Source organism: Hesperophylax consimilis, chromosome 27, assembly GCF_061612785.1.
Source record: "Hesperophylax consimilis isolate HC1 chromosome 27, BYU_Hcon_1.0, whole genome shotgun sequence".
Taxonomy (NCBI): Eukaryota; Metazoa; Arthropoda; class Insecta; order Trichoptera; family Limnephilidae; genus Hesperophylax; species Hesperophylax consimilis.
Window position 1 is genome coordinate 6,862,328 of NC_142862.1, and position 22,061 is coordinate 6,884,388.

At 33.8% G+C, this 22,061-nt stretch overlaps 1 protein-coding gene across 3 annotated transcripts in view; it reads right to left on the reverse strand.

Annotated features, from left to right (window-relative positions):
• ATP7 (copper-transporting ATPase 1) overlaps nucleotides 1–21,338 on the reverse strand; it is a 91,060-nt gene extending 69,722 nt beyond the window's left edge. Inside the window, exons 1-2 of one of the 3 annotated variants that reach the window (XM_089648459.1) lie at nucleotides 21,211–21,338; nucleotides 17,986–18,025 (exon numbers count right to left, since the gene is read on the reverse strand). In XM_089648459.1, coding sequence (XP_089504585.1) covers nucleotides 17,986–18,011 — 26 coding nt within the window. In that variant the 5' untranslated portion in view covers nucleotides 18,012–18,025; nucleotides 21,211–21,338. Of the gene's footprint in view, nucleotides 1–10,274; nucleotides 10,411–17,985; nucleotides 18,026–21,210 lie in introns of those variants that run through there. The other 2 variants (XM_089648457.1, XM_089648456.1) reach the window with 2 other exon arrangements.
• Between the last annotated feature and the right edge of the window lie 723 nt (nucleotides 21,339–22,061).

Consider the following 22,061-nt stretch of genomic DNA (forward strand, 5'->3'; position numbering starts at 1 on the left):
AACAATTCATGTTTTTGGAAAAATAATTATGACAGAAAGCTAACTATAACTCAGTGATAAGATTTATAATTTTACTTATTATGCTACTCGATTTACAAAATATGAGAACGTCACACAAAAACAAAACATCAAGATTTGATTCAATTTATTGATTAGTATCATAGACAATACTGTTATCTTTAAAATCAACCAATCGATAGCATTTAATCAGTATGCATCGATATATTGCCGTACAAACTTTCAATTACCTCTACCTGTAGAAGATAATCAATAAAAATAAATGTTGCCCTATCTATTCACATACAGGCGAATCATTGAGCAAGATACCTTTGGAATGTAGGTATTATTGGATAATGGTTCAAATTAGTTCGAAATAGTTTGGAACATCCACCAACATCTTGAAGATGAATTGAGAACCAAGAATTGGACAGAATTATTTATGTTGCGTATGAATGTAGGGTCGCAAACAAATTATTATGTTATCGAAGGAAGCAAACACTTTGTGGCTTGACATTATTACACAAATGAAAGAATATCTTTGTTTTAAACCACTTTATTACATTTATATACGTCGACCGGTTTCGGTTGAACTCAACCTTCATCAGGACAGTACAAATATAAACTGATTATATTTAGTACAGTTTATATTTGTACTGTCCTGATGAAGGTTGAGTTCAACCGAAACCGGTCGACGTATATAAATGTAATAAAGTGGTTTAAAACAAAGATATTCTTTCATTTGTGTAAATTATTATGTTTTTTTCTTAAAATAATTAAATTAGCGCCATCTGTGAAAGAGCAGAATATGAATTCTTTTAAGTTTACCCTGAAGATGTATTTCTTAAACTCGTTAATTTATTAATCTTATCCACCATTTAGCACGTATACTTATTTTTTAATAGAGAATATTGCATCTCCGGTGGGAGTATGATGTGAAGCTGAATGTAGTGGGGAGGTGAAATAGATGGAGAGAGGAAGATGGAAAGTACCTGGCTATTCAGATCTGGTCACTAAACACAGTTAAGATCATTTCAAGCAAAATTTCGATTCTGAAAAGTGAAATTTCAGCAAGGCGATATTGAGAGTATCTTCAACTCGGGATTCTTCGAGTGTAGTTTGTTTGTGCTAAATATTATATTGCAGAAAATAATTCGTTGACTAATTCAAGAAATGTTTCAATTCTGAACGGTGGTACACTGTGGCGATACTGCGAATATACCTATACAGAGCGTGAAGGAAGTATACTATACATTATTTTATATTAAAATAATTTAATTAAATTAAATTAAATGGCGCACGCCGGGATTCGAACCCGCGACCTCCAGATTAAGAATGCCTTTAATAGCACATAATAATATTAATACACGGTGTCCGGAAACTAGTTGTACAAACATAAACATGGCGAATCTGCATATACACATTATTTTAGGTCGATTTTATGATACATTGATTTGAGCTTTCGTTTTCGAGTAAATCGAATCTGAAGTTTGTATTTTTTAGATCCAATTTTAAAAACAAAAACCGTCGGTAGGGGTTAACTATCAGTTGTTTATAATGGATCCAAGCGTTAACTCGGCTCCAGAAGTTTTTTTAATCCCTTAGTTGCCAGAAAACTCCATTATTGCTCCACATTTTAACTACTGCTCAACAATTATTTTCTTGTGTAACGACAGAGAGCAAAATAAGTAAAATGAGCAAATTCTCCAAAATAGGTCAGTGCGAATGATAATTGAAAGTTTCAAAAGTAACTAAAATGTTAGAGGAACGACATTGGCTAGCAGTGAAACAGATGCTGACCTTGAACGTGATTATATTTATTCATAAAACAATAAACGACATGTTACCAAAATACTTTTCAAACAATATTATACAACAAGGACATTTACAGACAAAAAACAAGGACGTGCAATGAAATACCAAAAAAACTCTACAAAGAGATTACCTATATCATAATGCGGTGTTGAAATATATAAAACCACATTAAGCAAGAAAAAATATAGTACATATTAATTTTATAATTAATTAGTAATTTGTAAACTTTGATGTACAAGATAAATTAGTAAAATTAAATTAAAAATTTTTTTTTTTGAAAAACCTAAAAGAAAAAAAAAAGCTAAACATATTTTCAAAAACAAAATTTATTACGAGTGACGTAGATACCCCAGTTTTCGTCTCATACCAATAGTTTTCGGGAAGTGTGTATATAAACAAAAAAATATTTCAGAGGCGTCATTTCCGCCATTACCAAAAATATTAATAAACGCCATACAGTAATAAAACGAGGTCAGAATCCGCTAAAAGGATAACCTAGCTAGTAAAAGAATACCTTAACATTATGTGGAATCAATTAATTGACCGCAACAATTCACGCTATTACCCATTGTAGTTTCTACTGCTGTTTACTTCAATATAGTTACTTACTTTTTGCTATTATTACGTCTTCAACAACGGAAAACCACGGAATGTTTTTATAAGGATTGTTTTTTCCGAGACTGATTCACATTGGGAGTAAAAAATTCCCGGCGTCTTTTTATAGCCAATTACAAGGTCTTCACTACGGTTTGCAGCACAGCCATTGTGGGATGTTTTCGCGCAGGGTCTCCGGTTTTTGTCGATTCGGTATCGACAACGAGATAGTGGGACGACGGGCTTAGGCAAAAACAGATCGGTAAAATCGCTTGGTTGCAACTCCCATTTGAATTAAACACTCCTGTGATATTCTATTCTAATTCATGCATCCTGTATATCCTTATACTAAGCACATCGATAATGTCGGTAAGATAGTTCACGATCACGACTGCAGACCGCAAATAAACGACAGATTATGTCGAATAAATTAAGAACAACTAACCGATATTGTCGATATTTTTTATCGATATGATAGTAAGTGTCCAGGATGGATGTCAATTGTAAATTCTTGTATTATATACGAAATCCGAGATTAAATGGAATTTTAAACTTTAGTTAACTTTTTTAAAGGTGTTTTGAATTGTCATTTAGATGAGTTTTCCGGTCACCAATTATAAGGTATTTAGCGAATACATAAGATAAATTAAAATATATAAATCTTTGTCGATCGATAGAAAAATATTATACTTTCGAAAGCTTAGATTTTAAATAATATCTCTGATTTTGGAACACACGTGTGTTACCTTTCGCTAGTGTGAGGCCGTTTAAGAATGTCGCAGTAAGTGGAGCCTGAAAAACGTATAAACACGTTGGTGGTTAAAATGACGTCATGTCTGTTGAACAAATACAAAAACAAAAATTATTGGAAATTCCCAGTAAAACCTCTATTATCGGCGGCTCGTGACTGTTGGGTGTGACAGTGTTAAGTTTGAAAATTTCGACATTATAGATATTATTGTTTAGTCCAAAAGGAGTTTTTTTCTAAAATTTGATTTTTTTATACAGCTTTTTTGTCATATTAGCACTCTAGTACACCAAAAAGTCACGAGCCACCACTGATTATCACCCCAATTATTTATTAATTAGAACTGAACAGAAAATCCAAAGAAGTGATCGGTTTTAAAGAACACTGACTACGCCAAATCACACAAGACTAGGTAACATAATGACCAATTAAATTTATTATCTGCTCAAGAAAGAATTTCGCATTTGAAAATGTTTGATCAGTTTAACTCGAAGTAAAACAAAAATTGAGCTTACTTCGGTCTCACTAACACGCCACAATAAACTACTATAGGTTTATCATCAAATATCTATCTAACACAAAGTTACGAATTTTCAAAATTTGTTTAAGAGGAAATTAACTCACAAAAAGTCACGGACGCCCGAGGAAGACATGGCTGCACGACCAACTGAATCAAATACTTGAGTCGGGCCATGTAAACAGTCAGAATAATAGAAGACTATGTACGAGACGATCTATGAATGTGAATGAGGCAAGGAGTGTGTGCCAAGACCGAGTTGTGTGGGCGGTCCGTCCTCTCTACCTACCCCTGGGGGAAACGGCGTGATGGTTAGTTAGTTATTTAACTCACAAAAAAAATGTCAAAGATGTAACAATTTCTTATAATTTAAAAAAAAAACAAATAAATAAATTAGCATATATCTGTACTAGATGTTTGCTATACCTTTCGATTAAAAAAATAATTTTTCATTTTGGTGAAGTACTTTAGCCTCAAATCCAAATTTAAGTTTTGTATGAAAAAGGCCGCGCAACTGTTCTCATTCAATCTTACTTACTTCCTAATACGCCGCTGCAGCGCTGGTATAGCTATGCGGTGAACAGGGCCGCACCTGCTTAGTATATAAAATATTTACTGATATTAATAATTAATGCAAGTTTTTTTTAGACTGGCACCACTTTGTTCCAATCCTCAAAAACACGGTCATTTATGCATTTCGCGTTTAGTTGCTAACTTCACGTTTCTTCAGATGACATTGGCGATGTCGTTGACCCGGTCTCCTTTAAATTCTTCGAAGGTTGGTCAATTTGATTATGCGTTCCGTATTTGCTTTGATAAACGGATATTCCAATTTTAAATATTCCTCTGATAGTGCTGCCAATGGGTATTACTGCTTTTTTACGTTTTCATTGCGCAACCGATCGATATTTGTCAAATCAACCAGATTGTTAATAAAGTCCGCAAATCTCCGTCTTAATACGATAGTAATACGACCCTAGTCCTGTGGGTCAGGCGGTTTAAAAATCTGTCAGCCACTATAACTGCGGTATAACGGCCTGTATACGCAGTACGCATGCGCGTGATTGTGTAACGTTTTCTATTATTATGAGTAAGACGGTTAAAGGTTAGAAAGAGAAAAAATGTAGAAATTTCACTAAACAGTTTAATGGAGCAAAACGCAGTAGGTAAATTATACAATAATAACTCTACACAATGCCCTATAGCCTATAGCTCAAGACTTCTTATCGTGAGAATTAACTTCTCTAATGTACCATTAACAATAGAGTCGTAGCTTACAGTTTATTACCTCGAAAGGAAAAAAAAACAATAGGTTATCTCGGAAAACAAATACAAAGTGTTTACCTAGTGAGTGATAAATTTAACAACGATGTTTTAAAATAAATCTTTCAAGTAGTGTTCATCCACAGTCATTTTGACCCGCTGAAGAAAACACACGTATATTTGAGATAACCCAGAGATAACTTTGAAATATGTTATGTTATACATTAGACTTATTAATATTCAAATAAAATATAATTTATTTATATATTTATAAAATTAATTCCTGTAGAGCTGTTTTCTGTCATCCTACAACCTTTGCACGATGTAACCCAATAATTGCATAATTATTGGCACTGCTAAATAACTAACATTAAGGCGAAGCTTAGTGCTAAATCACTATGTTGACCAATCTTTATAGCGAATTGGTGTACATAATGAATACCAAAAAATGTGCCTTAGATGAATTGAAGGTTTTTTCGCTTGAGTAAAATACAAATAGAAAAATAAATTACTCAATAAAAAATATAAATGTAAAGTCCTAAAAAAACATTTTTTCAATAAACATGTATGAACGCGTAAAGAAAACAACTTAAAAAAAATACAGTGTTGTAGCTAAGATTATCTGTGACAGATTCACTTGATAAACTTTTTTGCTTTCTTACAAAATTATTTTAAAAATAAATAAAAACCAGTTCTTTGCTTGACATCGAATGTTTCTTGACTCCGTTTGTCAAGCGATTTTAATGCCTATTACCTACAATATACGGTATACCAAGAATATACACATTTTTGGCTTGCAGCTTCCTCTTAACATACTATAGCTACAGGGGTCGGCAGAGAGAATGGACAACCACATAACTATCTATTTTTGCATACCCCCTTGCTTCAGTCACATTCATACATTGTCTTATACATGTTCTTCTGTTGCGCTAACTTTTCGCATTCATATCATTAATTTTACTCACTTATATTCTAGTCATTGGTTATAATTATATTGGATCAATTTTATGACGCTGTTCTAGTGATAATTAACATCAAAGGCTATTTACAATGATTGTAATTATGCCTTACTTATATACTTTAGCAATAGTGCCCGTGTTTGGATTAACAAAATTGCCACCCTCACATTTCAACTCTTAAGGCGATGCACTACGTTGTGTAATATTTTAAATTGAGCCGCTGTCAATAACAACCCTTACGTAGATGGCGATAAGGTTTAAATTCCCGTTTAACACCATCCGCCTGTTTTGATTTATGCAAGAAAAAAACATGGCCAAAAAGTGCCATTTATTTTATTTTTTGGATGTTCAGGCATAAATATTTTTTTTTTTTTCGATAATTTTATAAATAACTTAATTTGTCACATTACACAATAAAATCATAACCAAAAATGGGTTCGTAAGTCGGAGATTTTGAACTTTAAAGCAGTTTTCATAGGCCTTATACATTATTTTTTTCTGGGCTTATAAAAAGACTTATCTAAAAAATACTCGATCATTTCAAAGGCCAAGATGTATTCTACTCGCAGTATTTAATTAAAGCATCTGAAACATTTCTAGGCGACCAAATGTTCAAACCAAAAACACATGATTTTACATTACTACGTATGGCATCGCCTTAAATAGAACAGCTGACCGACTGGGAAGAAATAATAATTATAAAGGGGTATATATACGAACGGTTAATTATTTTTTTAATTAATTCATTAACTTTTTTTCTTTGGGCAAAGCAATTTTCATGAATAATCTCATCAGCTAAAAACACGGTGTATTTCGATTTAGGAATTAATTATTATGACATTTCTATCGATTTCTCTCTTCGGTGGTTTTCTAGCAGATCTTGACTCATCTCAAACCACTTCGTATATACACAGAACAAAGCAACAAATTAAGTACCTATTGCAGTAATGTCAGAGCTGTTGGTTTAACACTCACGTTTGCTCTAAAATCTGACTTTAATGATTCTGAGAACCAAATCATCAAAACGTCAATAGACAAAGTGGTAGAACTAGTTTTGCAAGCATTGCAAAACATTATCTGCGAGCTGCGAGACAGTCCAAACGAGTGTGTACAATTGCGCTCGTCACACTTTGTTGTTGTACGCATCGCCTCCACCTCGCCCCGTGTCCGTTTTTGTACAAGAGTAAAAAAAGGACCATCATTGTGGGTAATCGATTGATGGGATATTATAAGATTAACTATGTTGTACTGGAACATCTGCTCTGCCGTTTGGAATCTTCCCTCGGGGCCTGTGTCATGTTGTGTGCACGGAAGAAAATGAGTATTGCTGATTTATTAAAATCCTGTTAAAAGGATTACCATTAGTACTTTCATAATATATCGGGAATACGTGTTCCTGCAGCTGAGTTTATACTGTCATTATATATAATGACGAAATGCGTAAATATTAGAATTTTTATGAACAGGCGTTCCGAGATGGTCAGAACACATGTCGTGTTTTACTGATTTATTAGGAAATCCTTCAATTCATTCTTCAAAGGCCTCCAGTCCCATTTTAACGGAAATAATTTGAAGAGATTTTCAATAAATTAGATATGTTTTATATCAGTAAGTTTTCTCCGCGTGAAGGGCGTTTTTGAGTAAAGTAGAAATTGATGAAGTCTTGAAGAGAAGTCAATGCAACAATCGCGTTGAAGGAGTAGTGAAAACGATCTCGTGTGTAAAATATTAACCGTGTACAAATGTTGGGCACGCGTTTGGCATTTCGTCAGTTCTTCGAAATATCTTTCGCTGTTCGGAGCTGGTGGGACTATATCAGCCTCAATTAGGGGTATATTGTGAGACTGGAAGAAGTAAAAATGTGAAAAGGAAGGGTGGGAAGTACCTTGCTATCCAGATCTGGTCATTAAACAAGATAAAAGCCATTGCAAGCAACGTTTCTGAAGTGTTTTACCACTCCGACTTGCCTAACCACTCCAATGGTATAAATCCACAAGTTGTAAAATTTTACTATACAGATTAGAATATAAGTAACTTATATAAGGAACCTGTGATCATTCCGAGATACTTTTAGTTTGACATTTCGGAGAGATAGGCTATCTACAATCAGAGAGAATGCAATTGAATCGGAACGATCAATAGAACATATTAATTTACAGACAAATTAGATCAACTTCATACATAACATTTATGCAGTTGCATTAAACAGAGATAAATTAAATTGTAGAAATTTTACCACCGACTAGAAATTATCTCAGACTCGGTTCGCTGTTGGGCAAGGTTTTTTTTAACGGAGAAGTACTGTATGGTGTATTGTATTATTTAATGGACAATTAACCTAATTATTTTTTTTTTGGTAAACTAATGTTTAAGACAAGATTTTTTATGCATAACACAACAATGTGGATGAGTGTTTCAGGCTAATAATTATTGCTTATAAAAATAATTAACCTAATATTTCAAAGCTATTTAGCTCCTTAATGAAATGATATTGCGAGCTTAAAATAACTGCGTCGACACAGAAAATCCAGACAGAAAAATAAGTTCAAATTTCATGACGCCAGATCTCACAGTTTGAGAGTTTTTGCAACAAACGGAAATACGCGTGTATTATAAAAAGGGGTATCCGAATTGATGACACATATTTGAATCAAGTGTGTTCTTCAATCAAAAAAGTATTTTTCACACCCTATTCATTTAATTTCATTTTTTTATGTGTGAACCGCACAACAGGCCCAACTGTTCCCAACCGTCTGGAGATAGTGAAACTGTGGGATTCCCAATTATTGCGGTATTTTCTGAGGCTAAAGGCAGTGGGGAGGGGAAGTGGATATGGGGGAGAGGAAGGTGGGGAAAGTACCTGGCAATTCAAGTCTTATCACTTATCACCAAACATGGCTAAAGCCATTTCAAGTAACGCTTCAAATCTGAATGGTGGTATTTTATAATAATAATAAATGTTACGTCCTGAATATTCAACGCGCGGACATGATTCAATTTCAATGTTCAACATCTGCATTTATTATTTCATTAGTATATTTATTTTAACACTAGCTGTACCCCGCCACGCATTGCTGTGGCTCAGTCTGTGTGTGCAGATAGAAAACAATAGGGCGTTTTGCTCATACGTCCAACAGATGGCGATGTTTAAAAAAAAACATGTATGTCCAACAGATGGCGCTGTTTTAAAATAACATTTTTTACCTGTCACAGGTGACATCTATAGAATATAGGTATATAAAAACACACGCGTATTCGAATGCAAAGTTGTGTCAAAATGTCAAAGCAATCGAAAGGAAGGAGAGGAGTTCTGGGAAGAAAAAAGGTATGAGGGGTGGGTAGGAACCTGGGGATTAATGCGTCCAGGTGTGGACGTATGGATCCATCCCTCCCACTGCGGTGGGTAGTGTGACCTATGACAGAGGTGTTGGTTATCCAATAAATGGTGCCCAGGGCGGCGGTACCCATACCCGCCTCCCAAATTTACTGGATAAAAGGGTACTCCCCAAGCCAGCAGCCAGCTATTCTCTCATTTCTTTCTCTTCTTCAATATTATATTTTAAAATATAAAAATAACGTGTCACTGTATTCGTACGCGCTAATCTCCGAAACCGCCCAACCAATTTCAATTAAATTTTGTAAATGTGTGGTTGGTTCTAGCTTGAAATATAGGATAGTTTTGGACCAAAAAATTTTGAAATAATGTTTTTTTTTTCAACGATTTTTTTCAGATTTCTCTTGCAAAAATACGCACAACCAATCTTAAATTCCCTACACAGAAGGCGGTCTGTGGCAGGACAACGTTTTAAATGGTTGAGTTAAATTTTAATTGGTTTTAATATATAAAAATTCATCCTGCGTATGTTAGTGATCGCAGAACTCGAAAATTAGTCGATCGATATCGGTGAAAATTTTAATGTTTGTTCTTATTAGTGCCAGGAGTTTTTAGAGATGTTTAAATGGCAGAAAAAGTCGGAGACGACCGAGGAATACTTAACGCAATATCTCTGCACCGAAATGAGATACGGAGTCGATTTAAAGTCTATGTAATGTAGTTTATTAACAGTAACATTGTGGTATACAGTAGTGAATGGTGTAAGAAATCGGAGGCGCCCGATAAAGACATTAGCAATAGCGAAGCATTTCAGGGGATCAAATAGAATTTTATATAATATGTTTTTTTATAGTTAATTAATAAATAATATTACGTTCTACAAATAACTAAATAACCATAAATAATGAGATTAATGCAGATTCAAGATCTGCAATACGTCATAAATAAAAACATCACAACAACCAATTTCACATAAATTAACTTCAATTCACAATTATAACAATAAAAAAACAAACATCACTTTTTAGCACAAAAACAATAATCCACCTTTTTCTGATATTGTGGCACTACGGATGGCAAAGGAAAGTTTTCGAAATCGAAAGTAATTTAGAGTTTATACGGTTTGAAATAGCCTGCGGCATACGCCCGACCCACTGTGCGGTCGCTAATCGACTGGAATTGGAATCCAGGATTGAATACTGAATCAGAAATCAACAAGTACTCGAGAATAGTGCTTGACGTTGATAACAAGTTGAAAAAATGTCAACGACGTTATCGTTGACGAATAACCGCTGGAAAATAACATTCGATTGCTTTTAACAGTTCGATGTTATTCAATGGTCCACTACAATAAATTGCCAAAATATAATATATTTTTTAAATCCATTTTCATGTACTAGTTAATTTATATTCGCTAAATACAGAAATAACAATAATTTAAATATAATTTTTAAAAATAAAATAATACAATATATGATAATACAATATAATACGACCGGTCGGTGGCCGAGTTGACATCGCGCTTGGGTCCCACTCAGGCGTAGTGTGTTCAATTCCTCGGCCGGCTAAGTACTCCATCACAACACAAGCAACATTTTCAGCTTACTGTGGTGGTAGTAGGAGAATTTCAAATATTGTCAGGTTATTCGTAACCCGGGAATATTTGTCTTTCTTTTAAAAAAAAAAATTTAAAAAAAAAAATTAAAAAATTAATATATAATAATAAATATATAGTAATACAATATATAATATATATAATAATACAATAATACGCAGCTGCTAACCCTGTAAAAATCGCTAGTGCACCCCACTGTTGATGTCTGGAGCCCCAAAATATCCGAAAACCCTCGACCTGTGCAGAAACGGGCGATATGTTTGATCTCTTATAAAAACAAGCTGATTACAATCTTTAGAGAACAGGCGTCAGGTGGGAATACTGTCCTTACTCTATCGGTAAATAGGAACTATATCTATGAAGCTAATTGATGGATGTGTTAAGAACACCCTCGAACAACATGGATCTCTTCAAGACCCAGGTTCACTCCTTCATTCCTCAAAAAGACCACCCTCACAGCATCCCCAAAGATGATTTTGGCTCTGATGTAAAATATTTTCCTCAGGGCCTCCTGAGTAAAGTTAATAAAAAAAATACATATTCAGCCAGTGAAAATTAAAGATCAATACCTGGAATTTTAGCGTTCGCGATAGCGCGAGTTTTTACACAAAATTAGTAGTTTTTTTCGCGAATTTCGCAAATTTTATGTAAATAACGCGAATTTTCGTAATTTTCACACGGTTTTATTTAGTTTTTTTAAGATTTGAAAGGAACATTATTGATTCTAAAATATATAAAACGCAGCTTTCTATCTATTCATTTTGATTTATTTATTTTAAATGCCACTTTTTTGCTGCCAAATACCAAAAAGAAAACATAAAATGACTTTTGTTGCAAAATGCCAACACTTTCCCAAAAAAATTACCAAAAATAACGTTAATTTCCCCGAAAAAAGGTAACATTTTAGGTACCTGAAATTTAGAACACGGAAATCGATAGAAAATTGTATTTATGTTAGGGTTAAAGAGCTTAGACTAATGGTGATTTATAGCTAAAATCTTTTATTAATTCACCAATTTTTTCAATGCCTACTTTTATTTATTTGTATCGCTATCTTCAGTGTCTAAACGCTATACAATAAATGTATTTTACCGAGCTAACAAATCAATTTTAGTTAATAGCGCAACATTCATTAACTGCGTTGAGCGTTGACGGAAAATAGCGGTTATTTCCAATGACTAGTTATTTCTCAACACCTCACTACTCTAAAAAAAAATCACAAGTGTGAAGTTAGTCACGCATTAAACATTGACATGAAGTTGGTGGAGATACAGAGCCGTATTTGCGGCGGAGTCAAATTATAGGCCCACCCGAAAAACAATCAGGGTGATACCGCAGGTGATTTATGAGCATTGGAATAAAAATTGTAGATGTCATTTTGACGGTGCCTTGTCCGTAAGACCAAATTGTATCACGTGGTACACGCCGTCTGGCACAGCATTGGACAATGATGCGGGAGGTGGATGGTTATTCGGCCGGAATGTGAAAACATGTGACGGAAAAACGCCGGAAAATTTGTCAAAAATATTAGATTAGAATTGGATCCCAGTTAGATTCTTGTTTGAAAACTGCCCAAATATTTTACATATTAAATTAAAAATACTAATTTCGGTTGTGATTCCGTCTGTATGTCTATCCGTAGCTCTGGTTTGAAGTTAAGTACTTTTGCTTTGAATTTAAATTTTATTTTCAAAATTGAAAGTGTTTGAACAAATTCAGACGTACCTATCTAAAATATAATAATTTTAACAGAAAATTATTATAGTCGCCATTTTCAAAATATTTCTTAAATTTATAATAGTTTTTTACCATATTCATAATAGTTTTTTACTACATTCATAATAGATTTTTTACTTTATTCATAATAGTTTTTTTACTACATTCATAATAGATTTTTTGCTTTATTCATAATTGTTTTTTTACTGTATTCATAATAGTTTTTTACTATATTCATAATAGTTTTTTACTATATTCAGAAAGATCGATAACAGTGTTTATTGTTTTTAAGCAATTCCTGTTTTATTTCTTAGCATATTTTGTATGTATGCACTTTAATTCGCCGCATACACTAATAAGGAAGTCAAGTCATTTTTCATTATGAATGTTCACCTTCTTACTTAAATACCAGTATTTTTTTTCAATTGATTTTACAAATTTCGATTTCATGGTTAAAATAATTTTCTAAGTCCTACCAAACCACTGAATTCTGACGGGGTACATGTGACGTCACACGTACCTCGGTTTTGTCGGTTAACAGTAAAGTCAATCGCACTCGGATCGATACGAAAACAAAAAAACCCAATTTAAATATAATGCAAGATTTTCAGAAATCGTGGCCAGTCAACCCGTGAGGTAGCGGTTTAAGTGTGTCAGAACCCGCCGACCAATCACAGGGCGTTTTAGTATCTTAAGGTTTTAATCGTTTTTAAATGATGATTCATTAATTCTACATATAATTATTTATTTAAATAAAAATGTTAATATTCGTTTGTTCAAAATATTAAATCTCCGAAAGTTCATCCCCGATTGCTCTGAAATTTCACCACAAAGTTGCATTCGAATACGCATGTGTTGCATGATAACTCCTCAAAATAACAATTCAACACACCTATAAAAAGTGCTATAAATTTTTGAAAAGTGATTAAACAAAAACTAGGTTAAATAGTTACATATGTAACGTATTTAACCTAGTTATTGTTTCATCACTTTTTATGGGTGTGTAGAATTGTTATTTTGCTATCCGGTCACCCTATAATATATAGATGTCAGCTGTGACAGTTGAAAACATGCTTTATTGAAAAACAATGCGATCTGTTGGATATAAAAGCAACACACCCTATTGTTTCTCTATCTGCACAACGCTTTGACGCTTTGACTGCTTTAACGCGTGGCGGTTAAAGCTAGTACATAATTAAACTTATATATTTAGAATCAGCGTTTGTTGATCTATATGAATATAATGTTTTTTAAACCGTAATATTTTTCACTAAAGTTTTTTATTGGACACTTGCGCAGTTTTTTGAGGTGGCAGAGTAGATACTGTAATTTAAAATGTCTGATCAAATTCACTAAAAGTAAGAAAACCAACAGAATCGGTCAATCTTCTCTTCAGTGGTGTGACACATGCCTCTCTAGGGTATTTTACTTCAATGGTAAGAATGTATTCATTTTTATATGATTATATTGATGTCAAGTGATTTATTCTAGATAATTTGATTGACTGATCGTATAACAATGACAGAGAGATAGCGTCGTTTATTCCTCATTTTATTGCAAAATCATTATCGATGAAATATAAATACATATTCAAAAGTAAAATCAATGGTAATGGTAACAATGGTAAAATCAATGATATTCACCAGTTTCCAGCTTGTTCTACCAGTTTCTGGACACTGTGTTTGTATTTATTTATTCGGCAAAATCTCTTCACAACATATTGAATGGTAGATACTCACTACGGCTCTGATGAAAGATCACCATTCAGTATCGAAACGTGGCTTGAAATGGATTTAGCTATGTTTACCAGATCTAAATAGTCAGGTACTTAGCAATCTTCCATGATTCTTGATATTTTTGGTAATAACCTAAAGAAATATCGATATGAAGTAATGCGTACGATCGATTATTAATATGAGAGAATGGAATGTATCGGGAGCATCTCCTATCCTCTTCCTATTTTTCTCTTCCTCTCCCCTTCCTTTAACACCAAATTAATTTTAAGATATTAAAACTTCATTTACAATGAACTTTAGCATAAGAAACTTCTGTGGCTTGACTTCAGTTAACTTGTAAATTTATATCTATCATTGTATAATATGTAAAAGCTGTTTGATTCTTACAAATAAATAAATTTCCCTATTTCCTTCACTTCAGCCTCACAACATCCACCAATTCGGGATGCCATAGCCCCTCTGGATTTGACAGTTGGGTATTCATATAAAAAAGGGAAAATTGATGCCCAATGTACTGAATGTCAACAGTCTATCCTGTTTGTCCATTCTTACAGAGACACCGCATGAAGAATGAAGGTTTACAATCAAAGCAATTAAAGAAATACATTGTTATGATTAATATTATTTGCATGGTGTTTTATAATTACTCTGTGTTTATTGTTTTAAATTTTCATTATCAAAATAATCATTGCCGATGAAAATTCTGATAAATTCAATAGAAAGCTAACGAATTATGTTCTGCAACATAATCTTTAGCACAAACTACACTGGAAGAATTCCGAGTTGAAGATACTCTCAATATCTCCCTGCCGAAAGATCACTATTCAGAATCGAAATGTTGCTTGAAATGGCCTTAATCGTGTTTGTTGAACAGATCTGAATAGCCCGGTACATTCCCACCTTCCTCTTCCCCATCTCCTTCCCCTCCCTAACACCATAGCTGTTTCTGCTATCGTGGTACGAGAACACGCCGTCAGATGGAATGCAGGAAAACACTTCTTCTTCTTGACATATAAATTTATTAATTCACAATATAATTGCAGAGGATCTTATTTTCCTCTGCTAAAACTTAAACTGAAAGAAATAAAGGTCTAGTTTCCTCTATTCTTCAGTTTTCCCTAGGTTTACATAAACCTAGTAATTATCTCACGGCTGACTGCCTAGGTACGCATGTACCTACCAGTTATAGCAACACTGCAATACTGTCTCCTGCGTAGGTACGTCTGTACCTACCAGTTATATGAATACTGCCCTTTTTCTGGGAGGTATCTGTATTTAAACTAAATTCTGAAGGACGTTTTACAAAAATAAAGATGTTCCACCCGCTCGTTGGCAAACAACATTCTTAACATAAAATAAAATGCACTAAAACTATTCTTAATGATACAAACGTGACTTAAACAATACAAATATTTTAAAGGAATTATTGGGAGATGAAACTTTATTTGGGGTTTTTATTACTATGGGACAGGGGTGGGAAAGGTATTGGCAAATATTTTTAGGCATAATGGTTTAACTAGGGTCATCATAAAATAGATAGCGCACAGCTCTATTTGAAAACTGCCGCCGCTTGCAGTAAAATGTCACCAATTCTTAAATCATAAATGATACAAACAAGGCAATATGTTTATAAAAATACCAGGCCAAAGAATTGTTTTATTGTAGGGTCGAATCTGCAAATGTGGGAAGCTACATTAACTTTGAAAATACGAACTATGGGAACGGGCCTCCTGAAGGCTAAATTTTATTGAGCAATATGTAATTGTCGCATTCTGGAAGATCCATAAGCCTTTATTAGAGATACCATAGTCCTGATGGCTCCAGACGGTTGGGAGCAATCGGGACTGTGTTACTGGTAATATTGCAGTATTGCAGAGTTATTCCTAATCTCCGATGGGAGAGGATAACAGAAGAACTAGATGAATAAGCTTAAACAACTAGATTTTTGGAACATACATAATAATAGGCACGATGTGGGGCTAAGCCTAATAATTCTTGGTATCCGGTATTGGACGGCTACACAAGACTAAACACAGATTACCACGTTAAGATCATTAGCGCTTGCAACATGCGATCACTTTTACACACTTCGCCGTAATCTACACATCTGCCCTGATGATGGACACCATAATGCTGTTCAAAATGTTGGCTAAAGAAGGAAGAAGGCAAGGAGGTATAACAGCATCATAATAACATTGAGGTAATGCATATGGAGGAAACAACAGCATTCGAAATATGGGCAACTACTTTGAGCCAATTGGCATCATAGAGATACATTACAAGCACTCGCCGGGTATGGGTGTCAATGATAACTGCATAATGCCTACATGTATGCTAAGATACTGCACAAATCGTTCTGGAACAGATAGAAAAAGCGATTGTATATCATTTTATCGGTAAATAGGGTTTTACCATAATCAGTGGCCGTGTACAAAGGCTTTATGTTAAAAAAACTCAAGCACTTGAAGTTGACGCGCTGGAAACCCAAGTCCTCCAAGCCGTCGTGCGGTAGGTGGTCAACATGGACTCCGTTCGTTTGTGGTTGGAAGGATTCTGACATTGTAGACAGCCGCCATACCACTGATTTTGCAATTAATATAGACTCTATTTATACACGGTGTCCGGAAACTCGTAGTACAAGCGGGAAACTGGAGAATCTACACCACATGGGGAACCCAAAAAAACATAAAGTTTTTTGATTTGAGCATTTTCAAAAAAAAAAAAAAAAAAACCAAAAAAATATATTTTTCGGCTATTTTAGGGTTAAAGTTTTTTCTGGTGTTTAGGGTTGAATATCAGATGTTTTAACCCTGCAGAGCAGAAATATTTTATGATTACACCGGGTTAAATGAAGGGTGATTTCAAAATAATGCTTCAAATCCGAGTTTCTTCATTTGTTTTACTTTCAAATAGTCTTAATTAGTTGGGTACTTTGATCTTCAGTAATAATTTATAAGAATTTGATTAAAAAAAAAAAAAAAAAAATCAACTTCAAACTCGATTTACTCGATAGCGAAAGCTCAAATAAAAAAAAAAATACTACAAAATCGACTCCAAATGTGATGTAGATTCACCAGTTTCCCGCTTGTACTACGAGTTTCCGGACACCCTGTATATTATAACTCAATGCATAATAACACAAAATTTGATCACAAGAAAACCAATAATATACCCATGTAACAATCAAATTCAACAACCATAAGTCGATACAGTATAGTCTCTTTAAAGATCCATTACAATCCTAACTTCCAGTAATCCGAACGACAGGGATACTGGGACTGGGTGGGTGGATGGAAAACACAAGACATTAACTATTGAAAAGAAAAGTATAATTTTTAAAGAGTTTCGAATGGCCTGAAAATTGAAAGCAGTTGTATATAGTCAAAAAAACTTTGTCTTTATTACAGGGTGATCTTTTATGTGAGTACAGTAGGGTAGGCATTGCTTATGTGCCTACACGGAGTGCATGCCACTGCTATAAAGCGAGGACGGTATTATTTGAACAAATTATATATATATACAGAGACAAACAATAATACATATTAAAGTGAGGAAAAAGAGTATTAGGTGTTTAATCTCATCACAAACGGACACATTCCCATGAATCATGCTTATTATTAGAGCTTGATAATGAACTGTGTACAGCTATTATGTTATTAGTCAAAGTGAACAGACAATTAAAATCACTTACTGTTTAGGAGTATCGCCTTCCTCCATTATATGGAAGAAATCTGAAAGTAAATAAAATTATTTATTAATGTGATTTATTTATTTAAATAAATAATTAATTCACTTTTGTAATTCATTTTTTCAAATAAATTAACAATTCATTATGAATTGTGATTTATTTATTGAATAAATAAACTATTTATTAGAGCACTAGAGTTCCAATTTTGAAAAGGACAATTAAAATAATTTTCGGTTTAAATATTATAAGATAGATATGTAGGTACTCTATCGCTTGCCTGAATTCTTCATATGAGTCGTGAAATTTCAAACCAGCTGTGGTAGTTAGTGCTTATTTGATACATTCCCTCTGAGTGTAATATTTATAATTTTCGCTAAACATCAAAAGAATTATGTAGAATTGTTCAGATATTTTAATGGTTTTTTTTATGATCAAGGTGTTTCAAATAGTTTTTCAGTAATATCTCCAGATTTCCAAAATTTCCAGAGCAGGTTTGGCAACTTCACTACTCAATAATCATTTCCGATTTTGAAAATGGCACTTAAATTAAAAGCAAATTTTAGTTAATTGTACCAGAGTTACGCAGGACACACAGACAACAGAAACTAGTATTTTTGACGATGAGACCGTTGCAAGATTCTGAAAGTCTAAAAGAAGAAAGAAAGAAGAAAGAAGTCTTAAAGACTGCGATGGGCTAAATACCCAACAATGCAGAGTCAGTGGGATTATGGCTTCCTCTATTGGGGTATGTTGTGAAGCTGATCTGACCACCAAACATGGCTAAAGCCATTTCAAGCAACCTTTTGATTCTGAATGGTGGTCTTTCACCAGGGCGACACTGAGAGTATCTACTACTCTGCATCATAAAATAAATGAATCATAAAATCCAAACAACAACAGAAATAGCTCTTAAAACAGAACTGTTTATAATTAAAAACAAAGGTAATTGAATAAAGTACGAATGCTATTCAATTTTTTGTTTCCACAGGTGTTCAGAGTGAAAAGCAAAATATTATAAGTCATACAGATGTTATTCTATAACACAACTCATACCATAGAAGCGTGTTGCTGGCGTATCTGATGGCTCAAAGTAAGCTCAAACTTTCCTTACCTTGTGAAATAATTTTTTTTTCTAAATCAGATAAGCAATTCATTAGCCCGTCTTTTTCTATGTGAATACCACACAAGAATTCCAACTGCTCCCAACTGTCTGGAGCCAGTGAGACTATGGCATCACCAATTGGGGAATGTGAGGAGGGGAAGGAGATGGGGGAGAGGAAAGTGGGGAAATGCTTGGATATTCACATCTAGTCACCAAACACGGCCAATGCCAATAAGTATTTAAGTCAGTAGTTCTAGTGTTAACTATTTAAGAAATATAATTGTACAGCGCCCTTGAGGTGATTTCTTAGGAAAACGGCGCTATATAAATTAGCCAAATGTTATTATTATTATTAATGCCATTTCAAGGAACATTTCAATTCCTGGAATGGTGGTCTTACACCAGGGCGATACTGATAGTATCTTTCAGTCTGGAACGTGCCGCAAATATACCTTAGGGTATATATACATTTGCGAACCGAAAAGCGAACTGTACCACAAATACGGGAGAGGAACGAATCAACTGCAAGCGGCGTTTCGCGCCATTTGCGGTTGCTTCGTTTCTTTCCCATAAGTTGAGGTTCAGTTCGGCACACAGATGTATACGTAGCATTAAATTATTTAAATGAATCACGACGGGATTTGAACCCGCAATCTCTCGCTTGCTGGTTAAGATCCTTACTCCTCGACCACGGATGCTGGAGGAGGCTGGAGCCTAGGAGACAAAAGTTCTTAAATCTGTAAATTGGTGACATCAGTTTTATCTCTAATGAGTATAGATCACACTTCTAGGTATTGTCTAATCGGTGTAAAATATTCAATCAATATCACCAGTATTACGTGCCGATGATGCATATTTTTAGCATATTATGTCTTGAAGATGCTCAGGTTTTAAAAGAATAAAGAGCAGGTGGCGAATCCATTAAAAAATAATGGCTAACTAAACATCACACCTGTTACTGCAGGGGTAAGCAGAGAGAATGGACTGCCACACAATTCTATCTTCTCATACTCTACTTATTTACCTTACCGCTGCACTTTTAGGCACAGATTATAGAAATAACACTTCGTTTCAACAACAACTATTTACACCCAAGAAATTGGTTATCAGGTTCTTAGTTTAGGTTAATTAGAAATTTATATGGAAAAGAAACTTTTACAGACGTCGAACCATACTAAAAAAAATCCAATGCAAATCCAAAAGCAGCGAAGGGATCATTTTATAAGGGAAATTTAAGACTTTGAATAAAAAAGGAATTTTAATGCAACCTTTATCATATCTACTGACGTAAATAGTTGTTTCTTGTAGTAAAGTTGAAAAGAAGTGTAATTTCCAAAATCTGTGCCTAATAAAAGTGCAGCAGTTAGGTAATATTTACCCTATTTTGTTATTCTGACTCTTGACATGACCCGACTCAAGTATTTATTCACTTGATTATTCCATGTCATCCTCAGGTGTCCCTGACTTCAACTGCCAATCAATTTGGAGTCAAATAACTATTCAGAATCAAAACATTGCATTAAATGGCTTCAGTCGTATTTGGTGACCAGATCTGAATAGTCAGGTACTTCCCCACCTTCCGCCTTCCCCTCCTCACTCACAACATGCCCCAATTAGGGATATCACAGTCCTACTAGCTCTGGACAGTCCGTGGAGCCGGGACTCTTGTGTGGTATTAACATTTTAAAATATAAAATACATACAGAATAATAATAATCTAAACCATAGTTCACAATCAACATTGATACATTTTTTGTAGTTGTGCAAATAAATAAAACATTTAGCAGAATGTTTACTCAATGTATCACACAAAATATGGCTGTGGATCTGTAAATAACAATGTAAGGTAAAATCCATATTGTTTTAAATTTGAGAAGGTTGGAAGTCCGACTCAACTGTGTTAAAATCACGTACTGCTCTCAATTGTATAACAAAAGAAATAAATACAGTCGCGACACTCATTACACACACTGTCACAAAGAACTTCATCACTTTATTTACCGTGGATAATAAAGGTTAAAATAAAAACTTTGACTTCGATTATGTACTAAACTAGACGAATTTGTACGATAATTACAATTAAAGCAAGAAAAATAACTATTTAAATGGGTGCACTTAATACTCACGTTATAAGTTATTAAACTTCGCTATAATTTTGTTGAAATTTTGTAACATAACTAATCTGATAATAAATGATTTGGACTGGTTCGGTTTGATTTGATCTGTCAAAAAGTCTAGTGTTGCCATGTTCCGTAAATGGAGGAATGTTTTGTGATATTATTTATATTCTTGTTATCAGTTGAATGATAATAACAATAATTAGGTTATTGATAATCTTTGTGGTCGGTGGTCGAAAGAGATACCTAGTTGTTCACGAGTTTACTGAACTTTCGAAGTAGGGTTCGATTTTACAACAAAATTATTTTCACGCACAATACAGTTGTTTTGAATAATGTTGTTGCCATTTCCTACAGAAAAATAACTTACTTTTAAACTATTAGGCTTGAAACGTTTTTGCTCAATGCTTGAAACTGCAAACGCATGGTTTCAGTTTAGATACATTTTATTATACTGTCTTTCAGAATTTATAAAAGTCCACCAAGAGGTATTTCGATGTTTTTTGGTAATTATTCACTGAAAATGAATTATTTAACTCTTCAGGATGTTTCTGAACGTGGATATATTTATTTTAACTTTATTCATAATTACAAATTATAGACTTTATTTGTACTCACTTTACGAAAAAGTTAAAGTACTGTGATTCATGTATTTTCTATTATTATTTCAGGTTAATCAAGTTATTAATTATATGTAAATATTTGATCTCTCCTTGATTGGAACTGAAAAAAGATTGTCGAATCTTAATTGGTAATCATAATTATGCCAGAAAAAAGTTTTCACAATGCAACGCACATTTTTTACTGTCAACGTTATTCTTCAAATAATGAGCTGTTTACCAGGACCGGCCCGGAGCCAA